A 22718-nucleotide genomic window follows, 5' to 3' on the forward strand; every position below is an offset into this window, starting at 1 on the left:
CAGAGACACTGTAGATTTATTTTGTTTAAGCAAAGACCAAAGGAGTAGCCAAGAGACAAAAATGAAAAGGGCAAACCGCCCGCCATGGTAAGAGGCAGAGCAGGGGGCCCATGGAACACCAGGAGCCGCCTCATGTAGCCGAGCATCCTGAGCAGGACCCCCAGGAAGTGCAGAGTAGGCTCAGCCTGCTGCCTGCTTGGCTGAGGACCCAGTGCCTACTTGCAGTCCTCCAGCTGGAAAGCAACCACACTGAAGCTGCACTACAACCTGGGAAGCAGGTCAACCTCCTGTGGTCACCTACGGCGGATGCCCAGTGCGAGGGCTGCAGGCTTCCTTCCAAACGCCACAGGCCATGCGGTTGCAGAATTTTATATTTTATTTTGCTTTTCTCGACTTTTTAGGGCCACACTGGTGGCATATGGAAGTTCCTGGGCTAGGGGTTGAATCGGAGCCGTAGCTGCTGGCCTACACCACAGCCACAGCGACAGTGGACCTGAGCTACATCTGAGACCTACACCACAGCTCATGGCAACTGCTGGATCCTTAACCCACTGATCCAGGCCAGGGATCGAACCCACGTCTTCATGGATCCTAATTGGATTCATTATAGCTGAGCCCCAATGGGAACTCCTCAGTCATGGAATTTTAGGGTTTCTCCAGTCACTGCTCCTTCTCGTCCAATCAGTATTTTCACACGGCTGTCTTCAAGGTGGACCAGCTTCACAGTCCATTTAGAAAAGACGAGGCCAAATCTGACTTTTGAGCTAGGAAACCCCTCAATATTCCTCCCTTTTGGAGGTTTAATTAGAATACTTCCTTTCCTGCCCTTCTCCTTGCTAACCGAATCTCGAACTTCTGAACCCTAAAGGCAACTCTTTTTTTTCTTTTTTGGCCGCCCCGAGGCATATGGCATTCCCGGGCCAGGGATCAGATCAGATGAGCCGTGTCTGTGACCTATGACACAGCTGCAGCAACGCCAGATCCCAAACCCACTGCACCGGGCCAGGGATTGAAGCTGCGTCCTGGTGCTGCAGAGATGCTGCCGCCAAGCCTGTTGCGCCACAGCAGGAACTCCTGAAGGCAACTCTTGACATGCATTGCAGCAGAAACCTAAGAGAGAGGCGTTCCCGTTGTGGCTCATTGGAGTTAAGAACCTGACATAGTGGCGGTGAGGATGGAGGTGCGATCCTTGGCCTCACACAGTGGGTTAAGGATCTGGCATTGCTGAGAGCTGCTCTGGAGGTCGCAGATGTGGCTTGGATCTGTCATGGCCGTGGCTGGGGTGGAGGCGGGCAGCTGCAGCTCTGATTCGACCCCTCGCCTGGGAACTTTCACATGTTGCACAGGTGGCCCTAAAAAGAAAAAAGACAGACATGTAAGACGGGAGGCCAGTTACCACCTGATCGGCTATTTTTAATTCGAGGCTCTTGAAGAACCTGTCCAAAGTTTCCATATCTTCTCTTCTGCTTGGAAAACAAAAAAGTTGACTTAAACGTCAGTTATCATGTAGGGGAGTGACTGTCCCCCTCTCTCCCTGAGTTCCAGTCGGTGAACGGCTCACCCTGGGCTCTAGTGCAGGCTCTGAGTGGGAGGAGGAGGGCGGTGCGATAGCTTATCAGATAGAAAAGCATAACCCAAATCGCTCCAGTTTCATAATCTTGCTCTTGCTCCTAAAAGGACAGTCATCTCTCCTGGCGTGTTACATGCCTGACATCCCGACATTCACCTGCTGCTTCTCAGCCCATGGGGAGGGTGCCTGCGGGGGGCACAGCCAAGGAAGACTGCTGGGAGGAGGGGGCACGGCCTCCGCTTCCAGGGACACTGTTTCTGATTCCCGGGAGCTCTTGGGATGAGTTGAGACTCTTCAGGATGTGGTTGGCGGCAGAAGGGATGCGCGGAGAGCCTGCCCGCACCGCCCGGGGGCTCCCAGGCTGGCGCTGAGTTTCTACAAGGCAGAGAGCGTGGGGCAAGGGGCCAGGCTGCTGCCCCTGTGAGGCACCTTGGTGGCCGGGAGGGGCAGGTGCACAGCGCCCCACAGAGGCCGAGAGATTGGTTCCAGTGGAGCCAAGAAGGCTGTAGATCATTAACAGTGACGACTGATCCGGCATCAAAGATGTGACGCTGGCGAAACCACGACGGCTGAGAGTGGTACCAACAGGCTGTGCTTGGAGAAGGTGGGCGACCAGGATTTGTTTGCAGGAGAGATGACACTCTGTGAGTGGCTCAGCCACCAGCTCCGTTTCACGGCTCCCGGCTCGAGGACAGTGGCTCCTGTCAAACCTCAGAGGCACTTACATGGCGTATTTCTGTGTCCACTCTCTCGCTAGTCTGTTGTACCTGAAAGAAAAAGGCAGAGGGGTGACACCCTCGCTCATGATGGTCACGTCCTGTCAGCACAGAGAGCACAGAACTGATGCAGGGGCAGCGCTGCTGCTTCTGGCCTCAGATGGAGGCCTGTCGAGTCGAGTGACTTGGACTGAGGACTGCACGTGACAGTCAGGGCTGGTAGCCCCCGGCGTGGTGAGTCCCAGTGGTTTCCGCATGACCAGCTGCTGCGGACGATTTAACAGGACAACGAACCTCCTCCCTCCTTCTTTCCTGTCCTACAATAGGGATGCATGAGGATCAGGCAGAGATACCCAGAGGTCAGCTTGGAACTGGCCCTGGCTGTCCAGCACATGGGCTGCAGGAGCCTGGCCACCCGAGTGGCAGTCAGTGCCACCCTTGGTAGCCACGGAGCAGGCCCGGGGCCCCCTGACAGGATGTGCGTTCCTCCTCATTCTTGTACTGAGGTCTGCTGCCACGACCCTGTCTGAGAGCTGTGACACCAGAGGAGGCAACGAGAAACCACTTTGGGTGTATCTAACGTATATCATGATAAGTGGTGCCATAAATACAGATTAAAATCGAGCCCATTAGAAATACTTTGTCATACAGGAAAAACTCAAAGGAAGGAAATAATGAGATCTATAAAGTTTTCAAAACAAATTAAAGTTTCAGAGTTCCTGGACATAGGGTTGGTGCAGATGTGGGTTCGATCTCTGGCCTTGCTCAGTGAGTTAAGGATCAGGCGTTGCCACAAGCTACGGTGTAGGTGGATGATGGGACTCTGATCTGGTGTTGCTGTGGCTGTGGCATAGCTCTGATCCGACCTCTAGCCCGGAAACTTCCATATGTGGCAGGTGTGGTGGTAAAAAGAGAAAAAATATGTATATATAAAGGTTTCAAGAAATACATACACTGGAAAAAGCACATCCCGTTCCACTCTCTACAAACAGAAGAGAAGTAACAAACGAAAAGATTCACTGGAGAGGCTCTTTAAAAGCCCATACTTGGAGTTCCCGTCGTGGCGCAGTGGTTAACGAATCCGACTAGGAACCATGAGCTTTCAGGTTCGATCCCTGGCCTTGCTCAGTGGGTTAAGGATCTGGCATTGCCGTGAGCTGTGGTGTAGTTTGCAGACGCGGCTCGGATCCCACGTTGCTGTGGCTCTGGTGCAGGCGGGTTGCTACAGCTCCAATTAGACCCCTAGCCTGGGAACCTCCATATGTGCGGGTGTGGCCCTAGAAAAGACAAAAAGACAAAAATAAATAAATTAATTAATTAATTAAATAAAATAAAAAATAAAAGCCCGCACTCCACCGCCACCTGTGCCAGAGCTGCCCCCAGGCCCCACCCTGCCTGGTCCTTTGTCACAGTGCAGTCAGCGCTCAGAGCTGACCCCCGGGGAAGGTGAGTCCTTGCCTGTACTGGCCCTGCCAACCACAGATACCACCCCATCTCCACGCTACAGGGCACGCTAATGGGTCAGAATTCTGCAATTCTGCATCAGGTAATCAGTGTCAAAACAGCATTGGTGGTGAGGGTCGGTCAGTAAAACGGCAGCCACGGCTCACTTCTCAGCCTCAATCGGCTAAGCCTTCTGAGCACGGCCGTGTTTCCCACCTCGGCTGGCCTCGGCCTCACCCCGGGGAATATCTGAGCAGACACCCGCCCCCCTCTTGTTTTGTGCTAGAAACCCTATCATTTAATCCTGAATTTTCTTTTCTTTTTTTTTGTCTTTTTGCCATTTCTTGGGCCGCTCCCGTGGCATATGGAGGTTCCCAGGCTAGGGGTCCAATCGGAGCTGTAGCCACCGGCCTACACCAGAGCCACAGCAACGCGGGATCCGAGCCGCGTCTGCAACCTACACCACAGCTCACGGCAACGCCGGATCCTTAACCCACTGAGCAAGGGCAGGGACCGAACCCGCAACCTCATGGTTCCTAGTCGGACTCGTTAACCACTGCGCCACGACGGGAACTCCTAATCCTGAATTTTCTTGCTGTCATAGTCTCGTGAGTCCATTTTGGCTGACCACTGACTTTGCTGGCTTCAAGGGCAGGCTTGGCAGTAATATTTTAGGGTTTCAGTAGCGGCAGCTGGCGAGTGCTCCAGGAGGGTGAACGGCTTTTATCTCCTTCTCCATCCTCGGAGCCAAAGGATATGTTACCGAGAGAGTCAGGAGTCCAAGCCGAGGGCACCAAGGCCAGGGCTTGGCGTGGGCACGAGGATGTCCACGGGGACCTATTGGCCTGGAAGCGGCAGCTCGGGCTTGGGTACTGCTGGGAGCTGCCCGGGATGGCTGAGGCCCAAAAGCAATCCAAGAGCACGCGTACTTCTCTCTGTCGGCCTTGTAGGTGTGGGCTATCTCTGGCACCAGAGGGTCGTCGGGGTTGGGGTCACAGAGCAGAGAACAGATGGATAAGAGAACTGGGAAGAGAAGAGAGGGTGGGTCAGCTGCGGCCACCAGGCTCTCAGGTCACCCCGGGCCCCCCCAGCTCGAACTCTCTGCAGACGGAGCCACTGGCTGCCCTTCTGTCACCACCCCCATCTAAATTATTCGGATGCCCAGTGGTCACGAACACCGTGGCCTTGCCCATCTCTCCGCTGGATGGCAGTTTCATCCTGGCGCGTCCCAGGCACACCTGCTCTGCGGCACTTCCGGTCCCTCGTGCCCTGCTCTCCTGAGCGCTGTCCCTGGCTCCATGCCCTGCACCCTTGTTGTCTGGTCCCAGGGACCTGTTTCGTCCCTGGAAAGAAACTGGAACTTGGAACATTCTGGTGACTTGTCCAAGGTCATAGACTTAGGATACCTGGAAAATGTATATAAATGAAATTCCCTTCCTTCCTTTTTTCTCCCTTTCCTTTTTAGGGCCGCACCCGAGGCATAAGGCGGTAACCAGGCTACAAGTTGAATGGGAACTGCAGCCGCTGGCCTGTGCCACAGCCACAGTAACGCTGGATCCAAGCCACATCTGCGACCTACACCACAGCTCACGGCAACACTGGATCCTTAACCCACCGAGTGAGGCCAGGAATCGAATCTGCATCCTCATGGATGTTAGCTGGGTTCTTAACCCGCTGAGCCACAATGGGAACTCCTAAAGGAGATGCTGCCCCAGGTCTGTGTGACTGCCAAGCACACGCACATCTTCCGCCCTGAACTCTCAGTCCTGCTCTAGACCTGAGAGGAGCCCCCATGCCCCCAAGCTGGAGTGAGGGCTGGGAGCAGTGCTGCTGCGACTGTTCGGGTCCTTCACAGAAGCGTTCCCGGCTTTGCTCTGGACCTTCTGTATGACCCCAAACAACAGTCATCCTGGCTTCAGTGGGTCCATCCAAGTCCTGACCACAGCCCACACAGGGACACTACGGACGGGAGGGTTGGTCTGTCTGTTGACAGCTATCTGACTGCCCTGCTGTGCTGAGCTCCGAGGCTGTGTCACGAGGGGCTGGTATCTTCCTTCCTTCCTTCCACACTCGAACGCCCGCTCCCGGCCACCCTGCCTTCCTCTCCGTCCTCTGGGCTTGGGGAGTGTCCCGAGCCCCGGACCCGAAGGCAAGTGGAAGCCAGGAGATGGTAATGGCCTCTCCTCCTGGTGTTTTCCCTGGCTTGGGCGGTAGGGAGGGGACTCAGCTCAGAGAGGAGCAGATGCCGGGGGGTGGGGCTCTCTCCTGGATGCCTGAGTGCTGGGGACACGCTGCAACCCTCCCCCGGGGCGGGGGGGCGCCTTTCCCTTTGGACTCACCAGTCTCCCACAGTCGGCCCGGCCAGCTGCCCTGGCACCTGCGGCCCCGTCTGCCACCTGAAGCGCTGCCACTGCACTGCCTCACACTCCACACTTCTCTGCCACCCTCTTTGGCTCAGGGTGTGCCTTTTCTCATCATCTCACTCCCTCCATTGGCAGGAAGCGCGCACCCCCGGGCCCCAGTCTGTGTCCACACAACCATGGCAGCCTGTCTTATTGGGAGGGAATGTCTACCTTCTTCGCCCTGAGCTCAGTGCACTGCAGGGCCTGGTGGGGACGGGGGATGGGGTGGGCGGCTCTTCTTCCTTCGGAGCCGACTCATCATCCACGTTGGATGAATGAATGAATGAAAGGGTGCAGAAGGCAATGTCATATTTGCCTTTCCGCCTTCTAGAAGTCTAAACAGCCTCAACATTTTCTTCTTGCGCCCCCCGCGACAGTCTGGCTGGAGCACCCCACGGCAACTGATCTGCTCGCAGGGGCGAGAGTAACAGGCACAGGACAGGCCCCCATGTCGGGGCCTGGCACACGTGTCCATGTCTACCCTTTACCTTTGGACACGGTCAGCGCTGGAGACCACTGGGAGCGCAGGATGTCAAGGCAGATGCTGCCATTGCTGTTGATGTTGGGGTGATAGATTTTGGTTGTGAAAGCGACCTGCGGAGATGAGAGAGCCCAAGTCAGACCGACCGGGGGTGGGGGGGGGGAATCCCAGACAGGAGCCTTCTGGAAAATAAACCTAGTGAGGCGGGAGTGACAATCCCGGGTGAGCTGGGACCCCACTCCAAACCCTAGGACAGGAGGGGCACCCCAGGGAGAAGTCCCAGAACCCATCCCTTGCTGGGGTCCTGGGGCTGGACAAGGAGACTGACGCCAATACCCCCAAAGTAGCGTGCTCGGGGGTGACAGAAAAGGGGCGGGGGCAAGGACCCAAAAGTCCTGAGTGGCGGCATCCCTGGGCTGGAAGGCGGAGGCAGGCATCTGTTATACTACCATCTACAATGCTTTGTGTGCCTCAAATAGTTTATAATAAAACACCTCTGTTTTTTTTTTTTTTTTGCCATTTCTTGGGCTGCTCCCGCGGCATATGGAGGTTCCCAGGCTGGGGTCGAATCGGAGCTGTAGCCACCGGCCTACGCCAGAGCCACAGCAACGTGGGATCCAAGCCGCCTCTGCAACCTACACCACAGCTCACGGCAATGCCAGATCCTTAACCCACTGAGCAAGGCCAGAGATCGAACCCGCAACCTCATGGTTCCTAGTCAGATTCGTTAACCACTGAGCCATGACGGGAACTCCAACAGCTCTGTTTTTTAAAAACAACTTGCTTTCAAATATGGGGATAGGAAGGCTGTGTGCATGTGAGGTTTATCATCTATGACCCAATGACTGTTTTCTGGGAAAGGTCAAACTTCCCAAGTGTCTCAGGCACTAAGTCTCTGCCTTTTTCTTCAATTCTTCTATAAAGAAGCCCATGCAGTCTTGCCAGATTCCCCCTAGAGCCAGAAAATTCTCTCCAAAACATCATTCTACGTTATCTTGTTCTCCTGTGGGAAGTGAATTTTTGAAAGACAGAAATACTCTTTTCTTTCTGTCTTTTTAGGGCCACACCCATGGCATATGGACGTTTCCAGGCTAGGGAACATCGGCCTAGGCCGCAGCAACGCTCATGGCCACATCAGATCCTTAACCCACTGAGCAAGGCCAGGGATCGAACCTTCATCCTCATAGATACCGGTGGGGTTCGTTACTGCTAAGCCACAACGGAAACTCCCCAGAAACACTCTCTTTACTGTAGAAGATAAGACTTTTCAGCATATATCTCTCCTTGTTAAAGTGACCCCGACTCACAGAGTTTAACTTCAGTCTTTTTTTTTTTTTTTTGTCTTTTTGTCTTTTCTAGGGCCACTCCCGTGGCTTATGGAGTTCCCAGACTAGGGGTCTAATCGGAGCTGTAGCTACTGGCCTACTCCACAGCCACAGCAATGCAGGATCCGAGCCACATCTTCGACTTACACCACAGCTCACAGCAATGCCGGATCCTTAACCCACTGAGCAAGGGCAGGGATCGAACCCGCAACCTCATGGTTCCTAGTCGGATTCGTTAACCACTGTGCCATGACAGGAACTCCCAGTCTTTTAATAACAGGCACTGTTTTCACTTTGTCCTGGGCAATCAGGGATCCTGGACATGCCCAGCGGACACATAGGGCTACATCCTGTCTTTATTTTAGAAAGCTCCTCAGCAGCTTACATGCTAACGAAGGAGGTGAGATGGAAAATTACTGCTTTGTAAGACACTGCAGCACCTCTCAACAGGGAAAGGAGAGTGTGGGGTGGATCTGAGGCCATGAAACCGGCTTTTTCAACCAACCCCCCGGAATAGCAGCGGGTCTCAGACCCCACAGGGCTCTTTTAGCATCTGTCCCTCTGTGCCCAGCACTTTCCAGCCTCCCCCGCTAAAAGCTGGCAGAATCCTAACCACATTCAATCACAGTTTAAAATACTGAGACACCGGGTGGCCTTTGGGGGCAGTGGCCTGGAAGAGCTGTGGCTGGGGAGCCGAGGGGCTCCGATGCAGTGCGTTCACAGGGGTTAAGGGTCTGCTCCAAACTGAGCCACCAAAGCCAACCTCAGGGCAGTAAGACATTGCAAACCCTGAGAGAGGCGGCCCTGACACAGACTTAGGACTTCTGTGTAAGTCTTGACAACATGCAAAAACCTTAGATCAATCCTGAGAAAACATCACACGAACCCCAAATGAGGGGCCTTGGATGATATAATTGATCAACAATCCTCATGAAAGACCAGGGGAGGCACTGTTACAGCCTGTGGAGATGGAGGCGACAAGACAATAAATGCAATGTGGATCCGAGAACACAGGCGCGACAGCAGTGAAAGCTGCTAAAAGGTAAGGCTGTCAGTTTAGTTCAGAGCATGTGGCCAACACTGATTTCCTGGATTTGGTAACTGTGCTGTTGTAACAAAAGCTGTTGACTTCAAGGGAAGCTGGACAAGGAGTGTATCGAAGCTCTGTACTACTTTTGCAACTTTTCTCTAAGTCTAAAAGTAATTCAAAATCAAAAGGTTAAAAACATAGGCTCAGTGGTTAACGAACCCAACTAGGATCCATGAGGATTCCGGTTCGATCCCTGGCCTCGATCAATGGGTTAAGGATCCGGTGTTGCTATGAGCTGTGGTGTAGGTCGCAGACGCTCTGATCTGGCATGGCTGTGGCTGTGGAGTAGGCCAGCAGCTACGCTCTGATTGGACCCCTAGCCTGGGAACCTCCATGTGCCATGGGTGCAGCCCTAAAAAGATCAAAAAAAAAAAAAAAAAAAAGGAGGCTGACACATCTGGGCTGAAATCGCCCCCTCCACTATGAGTCATGCCATTTTCAGGAAATGAGGTACCCAGTCAAAGCCTCAGTTTCCTCATTTACAACCAGAATTGACAATTTCATTTTTAAAATGAAAATAAAAAAATATATTGGGAGTTCCCGTTGTGGCGCAGCGGAAACGAATCTGACTAGTATCCATGAGGATGTAGGTTTGATCCCTGGCCTGGCTCAATGGTTTAAGGATCCGGTGTTGCTGTGAGCTGTGGTGTAGGTCGCAGATGTGGCTCCGATCCCGTATTGCTATGGCTGCGGCTTAGGGCAGCAGCTATAGCCCTGGTTTGACCCCTAGCCTGGGAACCTCCATATGCCGTGGGTACAGCCCTAAAAAGACAAAAAAAAATCCCCCCCAAAACAGAAAACGAAAACAGAAGTGATATGAGGAGTTCCCCCTGTGTTTCAGCGGAAATGAACCCGACTAGTATCCCATGAGGATGCAGGTTTGATCCCTGGCCCCAATCAGTGGGTCAAGGAGTCAGCATTGCAGTGAGCTGTTGGTGTAGGGTGCAGACTCGGCTCAGCTCTGATGTTGCTGTGGCTGTGGTGTAGGCCGGCAGCTGCAGATCCAATTCCCTAGCCTGGGAACTTCCATATGCCGTGGGTGTGGCCCTAAAACAAAACGTGATATGTGACCACATCTGACCTGCAGCCTGTCCTGCTGGTTCCACGTTGGAACGCCCCAGAATCTTCCTCCTGTTCCCCCACCCCATACCACCTACCCTTCCATCACAACCAGCCTCTGCCCCCACTCAGCCTCTGCTCCTCACCACAGCAGAGCAGTCCAGCCATGGGCCACCCCGCTGGCATCCTCCCCACCCCTGAACACAAGGTGCCCCCCAGTTCCCTGACCCCTCCCTGAGCGTGTCCCTCCACCCTCACTGGCCTGTCCCCTTTTCCTGCTCTCTGCACTGCCCAGCTCCCCTACGGAATGCCTCCCCCATGGGACTGTGTGTCTCACGAGGGCAGGACTGATCTGGATCCAGGAAGGGAGGTGAGTTGTCCGAGTCCTAGTTCAGTGTGTCTCCACCTGCCGACACTCAGGGCCGTCCTGTGCAGTCCAGGGCTGAGCAGCACTCCTGGCCTCCACGCCCTGGATGCTAGTAGCCACCCCCTCCCCACCTCCCAGCTCAGGGTTGTTGTTTCTTGATTAAAGTATAGTTGATTTACAGAGTTTCCATTGTGGCTCAGCAGGAATGAATCAGACTAGTATCCATGAAGATGTGGCTTCGATCCCTGGCCCCGCTCAGTGGGTTAAGTGTCCAGCATTGCCATGAGCTGTGCTATGGGTCACAGATGGGCTCAGATCCCTTGTAGTTGTGGCTGTGTGGCTGTGCTGTAGGCCGGCAGCTATAGCTCCGATTCGACCCCTAGCCTGGGAACCTCCGTATGACGTGGGTGCAGCCCTAAAAAGCAAAAAAAAAAAAAAAAAAAAAAAAGTATAGTTGATTTACAGTGTTGTGCCAATTTCTGCTGTACAACATAGTGATATATAAATGTGTGTGTGTGTGTGTGTGTGTGTGTACACACACACACACATACGTGCACACACACAATTTTTTTTTCTTTTTTATGGCCATACCTGTGGCATTCGGATGTTCCCAGGCTAGGGGTCGAATTGGAGCTGCAGCTGCTATCCTGCATCACAGCCACAGCAATGCCGGATCTGAGCGACATCTGCAACCTATGCTGCAGCCTGTAGCAAAGCCAAATCCTTACCTCACTGCGCAAGGCCAGGGATCGAACCATCAACCTCACGGACACTACGTTGGGTTCTTAACCCGAGGAGCCACAATAGGAACTCCTACATTCTTTTTTAATATTCTTTTCTCTTTTTTCTTATGAATTTTCTTTTGTTAATTAAAGTATAGTTGATTTGCAATGTTCCTTCAATATCTACTATACAGCAAAGCGACGCAGCCATACACACATATACATTCTTTTTTATTTGTTTAACATTCTTTTCCGTCATGGTCTATCCCAGGAGATGGAATACGGTTCCCTGTGCTGTTGTTTAACGCCTTGCTTTTAACGTCAAATATTCCAGGACACTGCCCAGTGTTCCTGGGACAGCAGCTGAGAAGCCCTGTCCTAGACTGAAAGGGGCCGCAGAGAAGGGAGCAGGAGACTGAGACACGCCCGGACTCAGACACCCCACGAGGAGCCCCCGAACCCACAGCTTCAGTAGGAAGCCCTTACCCCCTGGGCCTCGCTCACAAAAGGAATGGATTCTGAAAGTCCTGAGTTTAACTCCCTGGAGGCTGGAGCCCTGGAGGTGGGCAAGAGCCCTCGGAGAAGCCCCGGGTGCAGCTTCTGCACCAGCAACTTCCTCGCGCCCTGTTCCCGTCCCCGTCCTCACCTTGGGGGGCTTGAAAGGATAATCTGTAGGAAAGTGGATGGTCAGGAAGAAAACGCCTCCTTGGTAGGGACTGTCGTTCTGGAGGATGAGACACCGAAAGCAGATTAGTGCACGTGCCAGAGCGGACAGAGCGCCAAGCAAAGCCAGGGGTGCGTTGGCAGTGGCTACCTACCGGGCCCATGATGGTGGCCTGCCAGTGGAACACTGCAAGACAAAGAGAGGCGGGCGTGAGAGGCTCCCCAGCACGGGGCTCCCCAAAAGGCCGCTGCCCCACTCAGAGGGCGCCGTCCACACAAGCCTGCCCTCACTGCTGCCACCAGATCCAAGTTCAGGGGCTTCCTTCATTTCCCTGGACTCCAGACTCCTCAAATGCTCTGCATTCCCACAGGGCTAGCTACAGATCAACCCCAGCCGCGGGAAGTGGTTGTGGGCAAGTCCGGGGCGTGGGGTGGGGGTCTGAGCGCAGAGCGTCCCTGGGTTCTTCTCTGGAGTCACACCATCGATGGGGACAGTGCACAGAGGACCGCCTGCAGGGATGCTCACCCCAGAATTTGTGTGTGCAGTTTTTATGGGGGCCCCTGGTGGAAGCAGGATGGGCTAATGGATCACCCAGGTGGCTGGTCTCCAGCTCCGGTTCCTCCGGGCAGAGCCCAGAGCCCCCGCCTTAAACCATACGGCTGGTCATGCGCGTGTGGCCAGCCCCACCCCAGGTCATACTGTTGGTGTCGGTCAAAGCTTTCGGGTAAAAAGACGGTCCTGTCAGGTGGGTAGACCTTTGCTTAATCATAGTACAGAACGGAATTCCTTACTCCTTAGGTATTTTTGATGATGGACATATTAGAGAGTAGGAGCCCATGGGGAGGGGTGGGTAATAAAAGGGGTTCCTTCTGGTAAACAGGTTGGGGCCTCTGGTCCCACTCACTTTAACCCCTGCGGTCTGCTGGGGGGCGGAGCAGGCTTGAGGGCCCAGTCAGAAGAGAAGGACCGAAAAGAGAGGGGAAGAGAAAGGAAATTGCAGAGGGATGCTGGAAGGGCACCGAAGGCCCACAGGGCAGGCATGAAGTGGGCCCCACAAGGTTAGCCAGTTTCCAAGGGTGGCCGGCCTCTCCAGGAAGGACAGGGTGTGGGGCGGGGGGTGCACGTGATGCACAGAAGCGCCAGGGGCATCCTTAGAAAGGCGAGGCTGAATCAGTACCACTTTACCCTCACCAGTGACCCTAGCCTGACATTATCTTAAGCAATAAGTCAGAGAGGAAGGGATGCTATGGGGACCTGGAGCGTGTGGAAGGACAGCACAGATCAGGTAACCATCAGGGCCAGAAAACAAGGGCCTTGAAGCCACCCCTGCCCGCTGACACTGTCTGTGCGATGGAAATCATTGCTGTTTTGCTCTAAAAACACTCTTTAGGGCTACACAAAACTTCTGGAAGCCCCACCCCCACCCCGCAACATTCGGTGCTTCTGTCCGCCCACCTTTAGCTCCTCTAAGCCTCAGCCCAGGGGACGTGCAGGCACACACATGCGACACCACTTCCTCTTTCTTTTCCCAAACTGTGTGAAATTTTTCTTCCTTGTATTTTAACATAATTTTAAAGGTTTTTAAAAAAGTAGCACAAGAGACGTCATTTTAGCCTTTGGCGGGCTATGCCTATGGCATACGGAAGTTCCTGGGCCAGGGATAGAACCTGCGCCATGCAGCGACCCTGGCCACTGCAGGGTCCTTAACCACTGGGCCACCAGGGAACTCGGTTTTAGCCACTGTTAAGTGTACAAGTCAGTGGCATTAAGTGCCTTCACAATGCGGGGCAATCACCACTGCTGCTCGTGTCTAAAACTTCTTCATCACTCCCAAAAGAAATTCTGTGCCATGAAACAAGCCCCCATTTCTATGCCCCCACAGCATCTATGAACCTCTACTTTCTGTCTCCATGAATTGGCTTGTCTTGTTCTCATATAAATGGAATCCTACATTTGTCCTTTTGTTTCTGGCTTATTTCGCTTGGCAAGTTTTCAAGGTTCATCCACGTTGCAGCACATTTCAGAACCTCACTCCTTTTCATGGCTGAATAGTATGCCATTGGATGTACATACCACACTCTGCTCATTCACTTCTCTGTGGATGGGCACTTGGGACCGCTGGGGGATTGTAAAAGAGGTGACAATGAACACTGGTGTACCAGTTCTGTTTGAGTCTTTGGTTTTTTGGTTTTTTTTTTTTAGAACTATCCTTTTTTAATGCTTTTTATTTTTTCCATTATAGCTGGTGAGTCCTTGTTTTTAATTCTGGTTTTAATGCCTTTCATTCACCCTCTTTCACAGTCTCTCCATACGCCACCCATTTTCCTTCAGCTGCAGCTACTGCAGCCTCGCAGTAAAGGATGCGTGTCCCAGAGCCGAAGTTGCTCGGAAAGTGGAGGTGACGTGGGAGAGCAGAGAAAGGATTTGGGGAACCCGAGCCCTGGGCAGCTTGGCTTATGGCCAGTCGGCTATGGAGGGAGGCAGAGAGCTGGCCAGTGCTGTGTGTGCAGGCTCCTGGGGGGAAGAGCAGAAGTGGGAGAAAAGGACCGCCGCCCCTTCCCTTTGCAGAGACTAGGAGCCAGCCCCCCTCCCCTCACCAACCCTCCAGTTCTGCCCCCAAGGGTCCTCCATCATGACTGTTTTTGCCCCAACACTCCGTGTTTTAGTTGACCAGAGGCGCTTTCCGGAAGCCACCGTGTCTGGGGACCAGATGGCTTTCCTGTGCTCCAGAGGAGGGAGGTGGCAATTTCTGGCAGCATCTTGACCAACCGGGCTATGAACTCAGTGCATCTAAGGAAAAAGCAATTCACCGGCAAACAAAGGGAAAACAATAAGTTTTCCTGAAAATACAAACAAAACCAGCTGATGGGCTGCTAAGTGTGGGGTCTCGACTGCAGGGCTCCTGGGATCTGCAGCCCCGAAAAGTACTCACAGTCGTCTCCCACAGGTCCTGCGGAGCACTGGGCAGGAGGGTCCCTCTGCAAGTCGGTTAATTCCTGGAACACAAGACAGTGAGCTCGGAGCTGGTGTGTGAACTGGGGATGCTGCTCTACAGCCCCCATCTCGGGGCCAGAAGGGCATTCTCCCTGTGGGAGGGGCTCCCAGACACAGGAGGGGTTGGCCTGGCTCCTGAAAACAGGAGAACCCTCGAGAACAGAGGTCTGCTTGTGGCTGTGAAGATACGTGGGAAGAGAGTAGTTCCATTTCCGTTTTATATGGAGATGTGGAAGGTTAAGCTACTTCCCCAAGGTGACAGAGCTGGAAGAGGGCAGGGCGAGGCGCCCCCCGGGGGGCTGCTTTACCCTCAGGCTGAAGGGATCACCCACGTGGGTGGAGAAGGGCAGGGGCTGGGTTTTAGCTCTGGCTCCTGAATGGAAGCACTGTGCCCAGAGAAGCGCCCCATTAAGGACAGGGCTCCTGTACTTGAATCTGCCCACCTCCCCAGCTGCCCCACCCACCACTGGCTGATGGGGTCCTAGGGCTTCACGTGGGGGTCTGAGGACACGTGAGTCAGTCCAGCACCGCGAGCTGAGGTACCAAGGGCGGAGACAGGGATGACGTCACAACCAGATCCCCTTCATGAGATACCAACTTCCGAATACAAGCCCCCAGACGGATCCTAGCCTGGCGGGAGCCTCGAGGCCTAAGAGTTTGGGCCGTGACTCTTACACTTTAGCTTGCATGTGTAGAGTATTTCCTATCACTCTCCTTTCTCCCCAGGTTCCAGATCTGGGTAAACCTCTCGGGGTTTCCAGAGAGGTTCCAAAGGGAAGGAAGGAGGCACGAGCAATGGGGCATCAGGTGGAAGGAAAGGCCTCAAGGACGGCAAACCCCTGGGTCTCAGGCACATGCGTGGAGCTCGAACCTGGTGGTTGACCTTCCTCCTTACCGGGACTGAGCCTGAAACCGAGCACATCCCCAAGACCCGCCTGACCCCACCGTGCAATCTCAGGGCCTGCTGGTCATTCTAGTAACCCCACCCCTCCAGCCATCCTATATGTGCACAAATACACTTGGCCGTGGTGGAATACTTACACTACAGAAGCTAGCAAGTGCGACTAATCAGGACCTTGTTTCATCCCAGAGGGTTAACTTTTATTTTATTTTATTTTTTAGGGCCACACCTGCAGCATATGGAAGTTCCCAAGCTAGGGGCTGAATTGGAGCTGCAGCTGCCAGCCTACGCCACAGCCACAGCAATGCAGGGTCCAAGCCACGTCTGTGACCTACACCGCAGCTCACGGTCAACGCCAGATCCTTAATCCACTGAGCGAGGCCAGGGGTCGAACCCGCAACCTCACGGTTCCTAGTCAGATTCTTTTCCACTGTGCCACAACGGGAACTCCACCTCCACACATTTGCAAGAGCGGTTCCCGTCCCTAGAATGCGGGTACTGTGTAATTTGAAAGAAACTGGTCCACTCCTATATGGCATTCATAATAGAGGCTAGAAGACCCGGGGCCGAGCGCCAGCTTGGTCACTGGGAAAATCTCTTTGACCTCTGTGGGTCTCAATATAATTGTTAAGTTGTAATTACAATACCTGCCTGCCAATTGGCCAGCACTAATGTTTGGCTATAAATTTTTTAATGTGTATACACACGAGTGCATCTAAGTACACCCAGTAAGGAATCCAGGCTGACAGTGCACAGAGGCTGCAGTCATTAGCATTCAAAAAGAAGAAAGAGGAACAGTACCCAGTCCAAGAAGAACACAGGAGAAACCAGTAAGTAACACGGTCACCCCCCAGGGAGAGGAACCGGATGGCTGAGGGCAGGGGGCAGGGAGTGGAAAGGAGAATTGTCTCTGTAGACTCTTTTGTACATTTTTTTTTTTTTTTTTTTTAGGGCCGCACCCGCAGCATATGGAGGTTCCCAGGCTAGGGGTCCAATTGGAGCTACAGCTGCCGGCCTACACCACAGCCACAGCAACGCAGGATCCTTAACCCACTGAGCGAGGCCAGGGATTGAACCCACAATGTCATCTTCCCTAGTTGCATTCGTTTCTGCTGCACCACAATGGGAACGCCCACTTTTTGCATTTTTAACTATGGGAATTTATTACCTATTCAATAAACGGATAAATAAAACATTTTATTGATTGCAAAGGACTAGGCAGGTTAACATTGTGTAATAATTATTGTTACGAGTAAGAATGATAATTAAAGTGAGTCCTGCCTGAAAAGGGGAAAGAAGGTTAAAGCATAGCGTATTAGTGGAGGAAGAGGGTTACACAAACCAAACTGAGTTCTTTTACTGTGTTTCATTGAATCCGAGATTTCATTCAAAGTAAGGCACAATTTTATGTACGACTAAGAAAGAAAACACGCTGGCAATTAAGCTGAGACCAAATGCATTATTTTTTTTTCCCATTCCTTAATTGGCTAACCTTTTATTGCTGAGTTATAAGAGTTTTTACATATTCTGGATACAAGTCCCTTTTCTTATATTTGATAGACAAATATTTTCCTCCATTCTTTAGGTTGTCTTCCTGCCATCTTAAAAAAATGTTTTAAAGTACAATTGATTTACAATGTTGTGTTAATGTGTGTTAATTTCAGGTATACAGCAAAGTGATTCAGATACACACACACATTCTTTTTCCTTTTTCAGTTTCTTTCTCACGATTGGTTATTACAAGATACTGAATATAGTTCCCTGTGCTATACAGTAGGTCCTTGTTGTTCATCTATTTCATTTTTTAAACTTTTTGACTGCCTTTCTTCCAGCTCAGGGATCAGATCCAGTGGGTGACCTGTGCTGCAGCTGAGGCAACGCTAGATCCTTAACCCATTGTGCCAGGCCAGGGATCGAACCTCTGTCCCAGTGCTTTGGAGATGCTGCCAATCCTATTGTGAAACAGCGGGAACTCTGTTTACTATTTTATATATAGAAATGCGTATCTGTTAACCCCTCTTCCTAATTTACCCCCTCCCACTTTCCTCTTTGGTAACCATAATTTTGTTTTAAATATCTGTGAGTCTGTTTCTGTTTTGTAAGTTAATTTGTTTGTATCATGTTTTAGATTCCCCATATAAGTGGTATCATAGGATATTCTTGACATTTCTTTACATCTAAAACTTTTAATTTTAATTGATTTTAAAACTAAGCTTGTAGGATCACTTGGGCATTAAGTTTCATTTTGTTTTTTTAAATCAATATCACTCATGCATGCAAAAAAAAAAAGAAAACAGGAAAAGCAAGTGATATAAATAAACTGTTCTTCCTGTTTCGAGTTGTTCAATATTAACCCTGGGTCACGGCGCCCTCAGGATCCTCCTCTGTGTCCTCCACGCCCTGGGGATGTGGCAGTTCTTTAAGAGTCCTCCACTACTGTTGCTGGAGTTTTCTTTCAAGCCACTGATACCCATTTTGCAAAGGCCCACGATGTACAATCTCTTGGCATAAACCTCAGCAAATAAAGGTGACCTGGCCGCCCTGACTGGAGGGTATGTGGTGTCTCCTTTGTGTGGTCTTTGAAGTATCTGGCTAGCCTGGCACGAGAAGAGAGAATTGCTTTCTCCGATACTTATTCTATTAACATAAAATATACTCCCCACCGCTGGTTTCTGTGCCTGTGTTCACAAGACCTTTTATTTTCAGTGTCCTTTTGGAGGACATTTTTAAAGCAATTAAACTTAACTCACCGACAATGCGCTTAACCCCGATATGCACTACCAGGACCTGGCTCTCACATGCAGATGGTGAAACTGAACTACAACTGCTCTCTGGCTGACAGCGATTTTAAGAAGCACCCCAACTTCAGAGGTGTGAAAAAGTGTTCATCTTATAGTAGAGGAAATATGGCAGGATCTATACGTTCCTGATTTTCGAGGTTCTCTCCAAAGAAAATTCACATTTATAATCAGAAAAAGGTAAATCTGTTTTGAAAAGCTAAAGCAAGTAGCTTTTTTTAAAAAGTGATTTTAATTTTTTCCATCAGAGCTGGTTTACAGTGTTCTGTCAATTTTCAAGTAGTTTCTATGCCTGACTACAGAGTAACAGGAGCAAATGTCATGAAACAACATCAAGGAAAAAAGAGAGCAAAGAGGCAGAATAGAAAGTTTGACCCCGAGATTGTGATAATCAGAAACACATTCACAGCAAAGAGACTGGAATGAAAGCATCACAACGTTAACCACAATTACCTCACGGGGCTATAGGTGACTTTTTGAAAAGCTGCATTTTGGAGTATTTTCCAAATTTTCTCTAAATTTTCAAAAAAGCAAAAAATAATTATCACTATGGTAAACAGAATGTCATGCTGCCAAATAAATCCCTGTCCCTGCTGAAGACCTTTAGAAATGTGACATGGATACATATCCAGACTTTTTTTTTTTTCTTTTTGGTCTTTTTCGGGCTGCACCTGCAGCATATGGAGGTCCCAGGCTGGGGGTTGAATCAGAGCTGTAGCTATGGGCAGACACCACAGCCACAGCAACTCGGGATCTGAGCCACGTCTTCGACCTACACCACAGCTCACAGCAACACTGGATCCTTAACCCACTGAGTGAGGCCAAGGATGCAACCTGTGTCCTCATGGATACTAGTCAGATTCATTTCCACTGAGCCACAACAGGAACTTCCTATATTCAAAATTTTTAAATGTGAATTCTTGTCTAACTGAAGGAAATACTTTATCAATAAAGTGAAAGTTCATGTACAATTATTTAATTCTTTGGAAAAAGCTTTTTTAAATTAAAAAAAAATTTTTTTTTGGCCCACTCCACGGCATTTGGAAGTTCCCAGGCCAGGGCTCAAACCTGAGCCATCGCAGTGACAACACGAAATCCTTAACCCATCATGCCACAAGGGAAACCCGGGAAAAAGCTTTTTAAAAAGGTATGAAGGTAGTTGGCAAGGGTGTGGGTTGGGAGCTGGGAGACAGGTAGCTGGTGCCTCATTCTGTCAGCACCTACTTCCCTTCCTCTGTCCTGTTCAGCTCCAGTCCCTCAGGAGAGGAAAACTCACCCTCAGCTCCAGGACAAGAGTTGCCAAGTCCATCACTCTCCCTCGCTAGTTCAAGAATGAGCATGTGACTTGATTTATAACAAGGGGCACAAGGAAAATAAATGATTGGCAGGGCTTTCTGAGAACTTTTGAGGCCAGCACCTCCCCGCTTCCTGGGTACGTTCAGTGGGCTGTGGGGCCCAGAGCTGCTCAGACCAGAGAATTTCACAAAAACAGAGCAGGAGCTGCAAAATCACTCCCAAAGTCCTATGGTCCTCTAGTTCTGAGAGTGCGGGTGCTGGGGCTCTGTTACCAGGGCTTCCGAACTTGTCCCAGTGGTGACTTCTGACCACTGTGGGCTTGATACACTTTTTAAGTTGTGTTGTTTCTTCCAGGCCCTCACGCAGGGCCCCCATGCAAAGTGAAAATGCAGGCTTTCTTGTTCAATAATGACTGAGAATTTCCAGATGGTGACTGCAGAGCATTAAACCCAGGGCGAGGTCCATTACAGTGAGGGGCCCTGTGAGTACGGGTCTGCTTTCTTCCTTTAGTGAACGGTTCCTATGAAGGAAAGTTCTCTCTGGCTTATGACCTCCGTGACCTTCCATCTATAGTTGCCAAGTCATCCTCAAAGTCCAAACTTGTTTCTCCCAGTTCTCCCTCTTAATAAATCTTATCAGTCTACATGTTCAAACATGCAGGCTCAAACCTACCCTCCTTACCGCCTCCACTCTGCTCCCTGCTCTCAAAATACCAGACTCCCCATCACAGGGAATGACACTACCAGCCACCCAGTTACCAATCCTGTGCCCCGCCCTCTGGCACTTTCAACACATACTCTTCTTCAAGTCCTGGCAATTCCACCTGTGACATGTCACCCCAGCACAGTTCTTGCCTTGGAATTCATTCCGTGGTCATTCACTTGGAAGAAGCCTTTGCTGGGATTTTGCAATACCCTCCATTCTCCCTGGGTCCCAGTCTCTGCCCACTCCAGGCCCCATGAGAGCCAGAAGGCTCTTTTCACAACACAGAGCTGAGTATGTCATTCGTCTGTCTCAAAGTCCTAGGGTGACAGATGATCTCTTCGGAGGACAGCTTGCCAAAAACGTTCCTTTCTTGGAGAGCTATTTATTAAAAAGGAGCCATCCCCTTGGAGAATCTGTAACTCCACGTTTGGCAATCAAACCTAAGGTCGCAGCACAATGATGTCCATCTCAGCATTGTTTATATGAAATGTAGAATATCAGTGGCAGCCAACTCATGTCAAGTGCTTATTATACAGCAAGCAAGCGTGTACTACACATGTATCACTCAAGTCTCAAAACAACTATATAAACATGTAGAACCCCAAGGGTGGGAACAGTTAGAGTGTTGCGTGAGATTACCCTAAGTGACCTCATGCTCTACCCCAGGTCCTCTGACTTCCTCATCCATACATTTATTCCCTATGGGTAATCATTATATACGTTACTGTTCGTGTACTTTTGGAATGTTAACGTTAAAAATTAGTTATGATGGGGTTCCCACTGTGGTGCAGTGGGTTACGAATCCGACTGCAGTGGCTCCAGGCGGCCAGAATCGCTGGTGGGTTCCATCCCCAGCCAGCTCAGTGGGTTAAAAGATCTAGTGTTGCTGCAATACAGGTCGCAGCTGTGGCTGGGATTCAATCCCTGGCTGGAAAACTTCCATATGCTGTGGGTGTGGCCATCAAAAAAGAAAAAAAATTAGTGACGAATACCATTTCACAACATGAAAAACTCCCACGTTTAATGGTATTAAAAAAGCAGAATACAAAATATACAAAATACTGGAAACGATGCTAGAATGTCAACAAATGGTAACACAGTAGCACTAAAGACACTTGTTTCTCTTCTACAGTTGTGCAGTTTCCAAATTCTAGTTAATATAGTAAAGGCCTACAAGGACTCTCAATCACCTACATGTTACAAAAGTTATGCCTGGCACTGCCCCTGAAGCCCACACCTGTCCTCCCCACGCACTCCCAGCCCCTCTTCAGCGGTGCTAAAACTCAGATCATCCTCTCCGCACCCCAAGCCCAGTCCATCCACGCCGCGAACGCCCTTCCTTTTCTGCTCCTGCAGAATGCCTACTCAATACTTAGGACCCAGCTTCAACTCGACTCCTCTGCCCAGCCCTCCAGACCCCCCTACCCCCCAGAAGGCCGTGCCCTCCTTCCTCCGCCAACCCGGGCCGTCTCTCCGCCCAGGCTGCACGCGGACAGGCGCCGAAGTTCCTAGAGCCCGCAGCTCCCCGCAGGTGCTGGGGGAGGAGTGGGGGGGGGACGGCGGGAGGTGGGGGGTAGACGTGACGTTCCGCCCCGCCCCGCCTCGCGCGACGCGAGCCCCACGTGACGCCGCCCCGCCCCGCGCGCCAGGCCGTGCCCTTTTAAGGCCGCGCGGGCGGCGCTTCCGCCTCCCTCCCTGGCAGGTGTCACCGTGCTCTGCGCTGCCTCAGCCGCCGTGCGCGTAGCGGCCGCGGCGCCCCCGCCGGCGGATCGACGCTTCGGACTCGCAGGGAGCCAGAGGGCCAGAGGAGCCCTTACCTTCTGGATCCGCTTCAGCGCCATCCTACCCCCGCTGCTGGGGACGGGGGCGCCCGGCCCGGGGCTGCCAGAGGCGGCCCGCTGCCGGCTCGGCCGCCGCGCAGCGCTGCAGGCTGGGAACGGCCGCCTGCGCCTGCGCGCCGCGGGGCACTGTGGGGCGGCGTTCCGCGTGCGGCGCGTCCCGGCGCGGGCGAGCGGGAGCGGCGGGGCCGCGGGTCGCCTCCCGCCTGCAGTGTGTCGCCCCGCCACCCTACCCCGGGGGTCAGCGAGGGCCTCCCGCCGGGTCTGCGAGGGCCTGGGGAGGCGGGCGGAGAGAGGGGTCTCGTTGGTCTAACCCCGTAGAGGTGCTGCGGCCGTGCTCTCTGACC

General features: G+C 52.0%; 2 protein-coding genes across 10 annotated transcripts in view; one reads left to right on the forward strand and one right to left on the reverse strand.

The window, feature by feature from the left end:
- Nucleotides 1–353: 353 nt before the first annotated feature.
- On the reverse strand, nucleotides 354–22475 carry UBE2D4 (ubiquitin conjugating enzyme E2 D4). Of its 8 annotated transcripts, none has more exons than XM_003134861.7 (7): nucleotides 22351–22475; nucleotides 14772–14835; nucleotides 11994–12025; nucleotides 11822–11899; nucleotides 6620–6725; nucleotides 4659–4752; nucleotides 354–2337 (listed from the first exon to the last, which is right to left on the reverse strand). In XM_003134861.7, the coding sequence occupies exons 1-7, from the start codon at nucleotides 22372–22374 to the stop codon at nucleotides 2292–2294; spliced, it is 444 nt and encodes a 147-aa protein (XP_003134909.1). In that variant the 5' UTR covers nucleotides 22375–22475; the 3' UTR covers nucleotides 354–2291. The 8 variants fall into 8 exon arrangements, 7 of the variants coding, with proteins under 7 accessions (XP_003134909.1, XP_084861866.1, XP_013841249.1 ...); XM_085005740.1 differs by having other exon boundaries at nucleotides 11994–14629; XM_013985795.3 differs by lacking the exon at nucleotides 11822–11899.
- URGCP (upregulator of cell proliferation) overlaps nucleotides 22221–22718 on the forward strand; it is a 58139-nt gene continuing 57641 nt past the window's right edge. Inside the window, exon 1 of one of the 2 annotated variants that reach the window (XM_085005697.1) lies at nucleotides 22221–22633. The gene's annotated coding sequence lies outside the window, so the exon portion shown is untranslated. The remainder of the gene's footprint in view (nucleotides 22634–22718) is intronic. The other variant, XM_085005690.1, reaches the window with a different exon arrangement.

This window comes from Sus scrofa, chromosome 18, assembly GCF_054392235.1.
Source record: "Sus scrofa isolate SSC_HxYL_T2T_F1_AM1 chromosome 18, Sscrofa_HxYL_maternal_Yorkshire_Landrace_v2.0, whole genome shotgun sequence".
Taxonomy (NCBI): Eukaryota; Metazoa; Chordata; class Mammalia; order Artiodactyla; family Suidae; genus Sus; species Sus scrofa.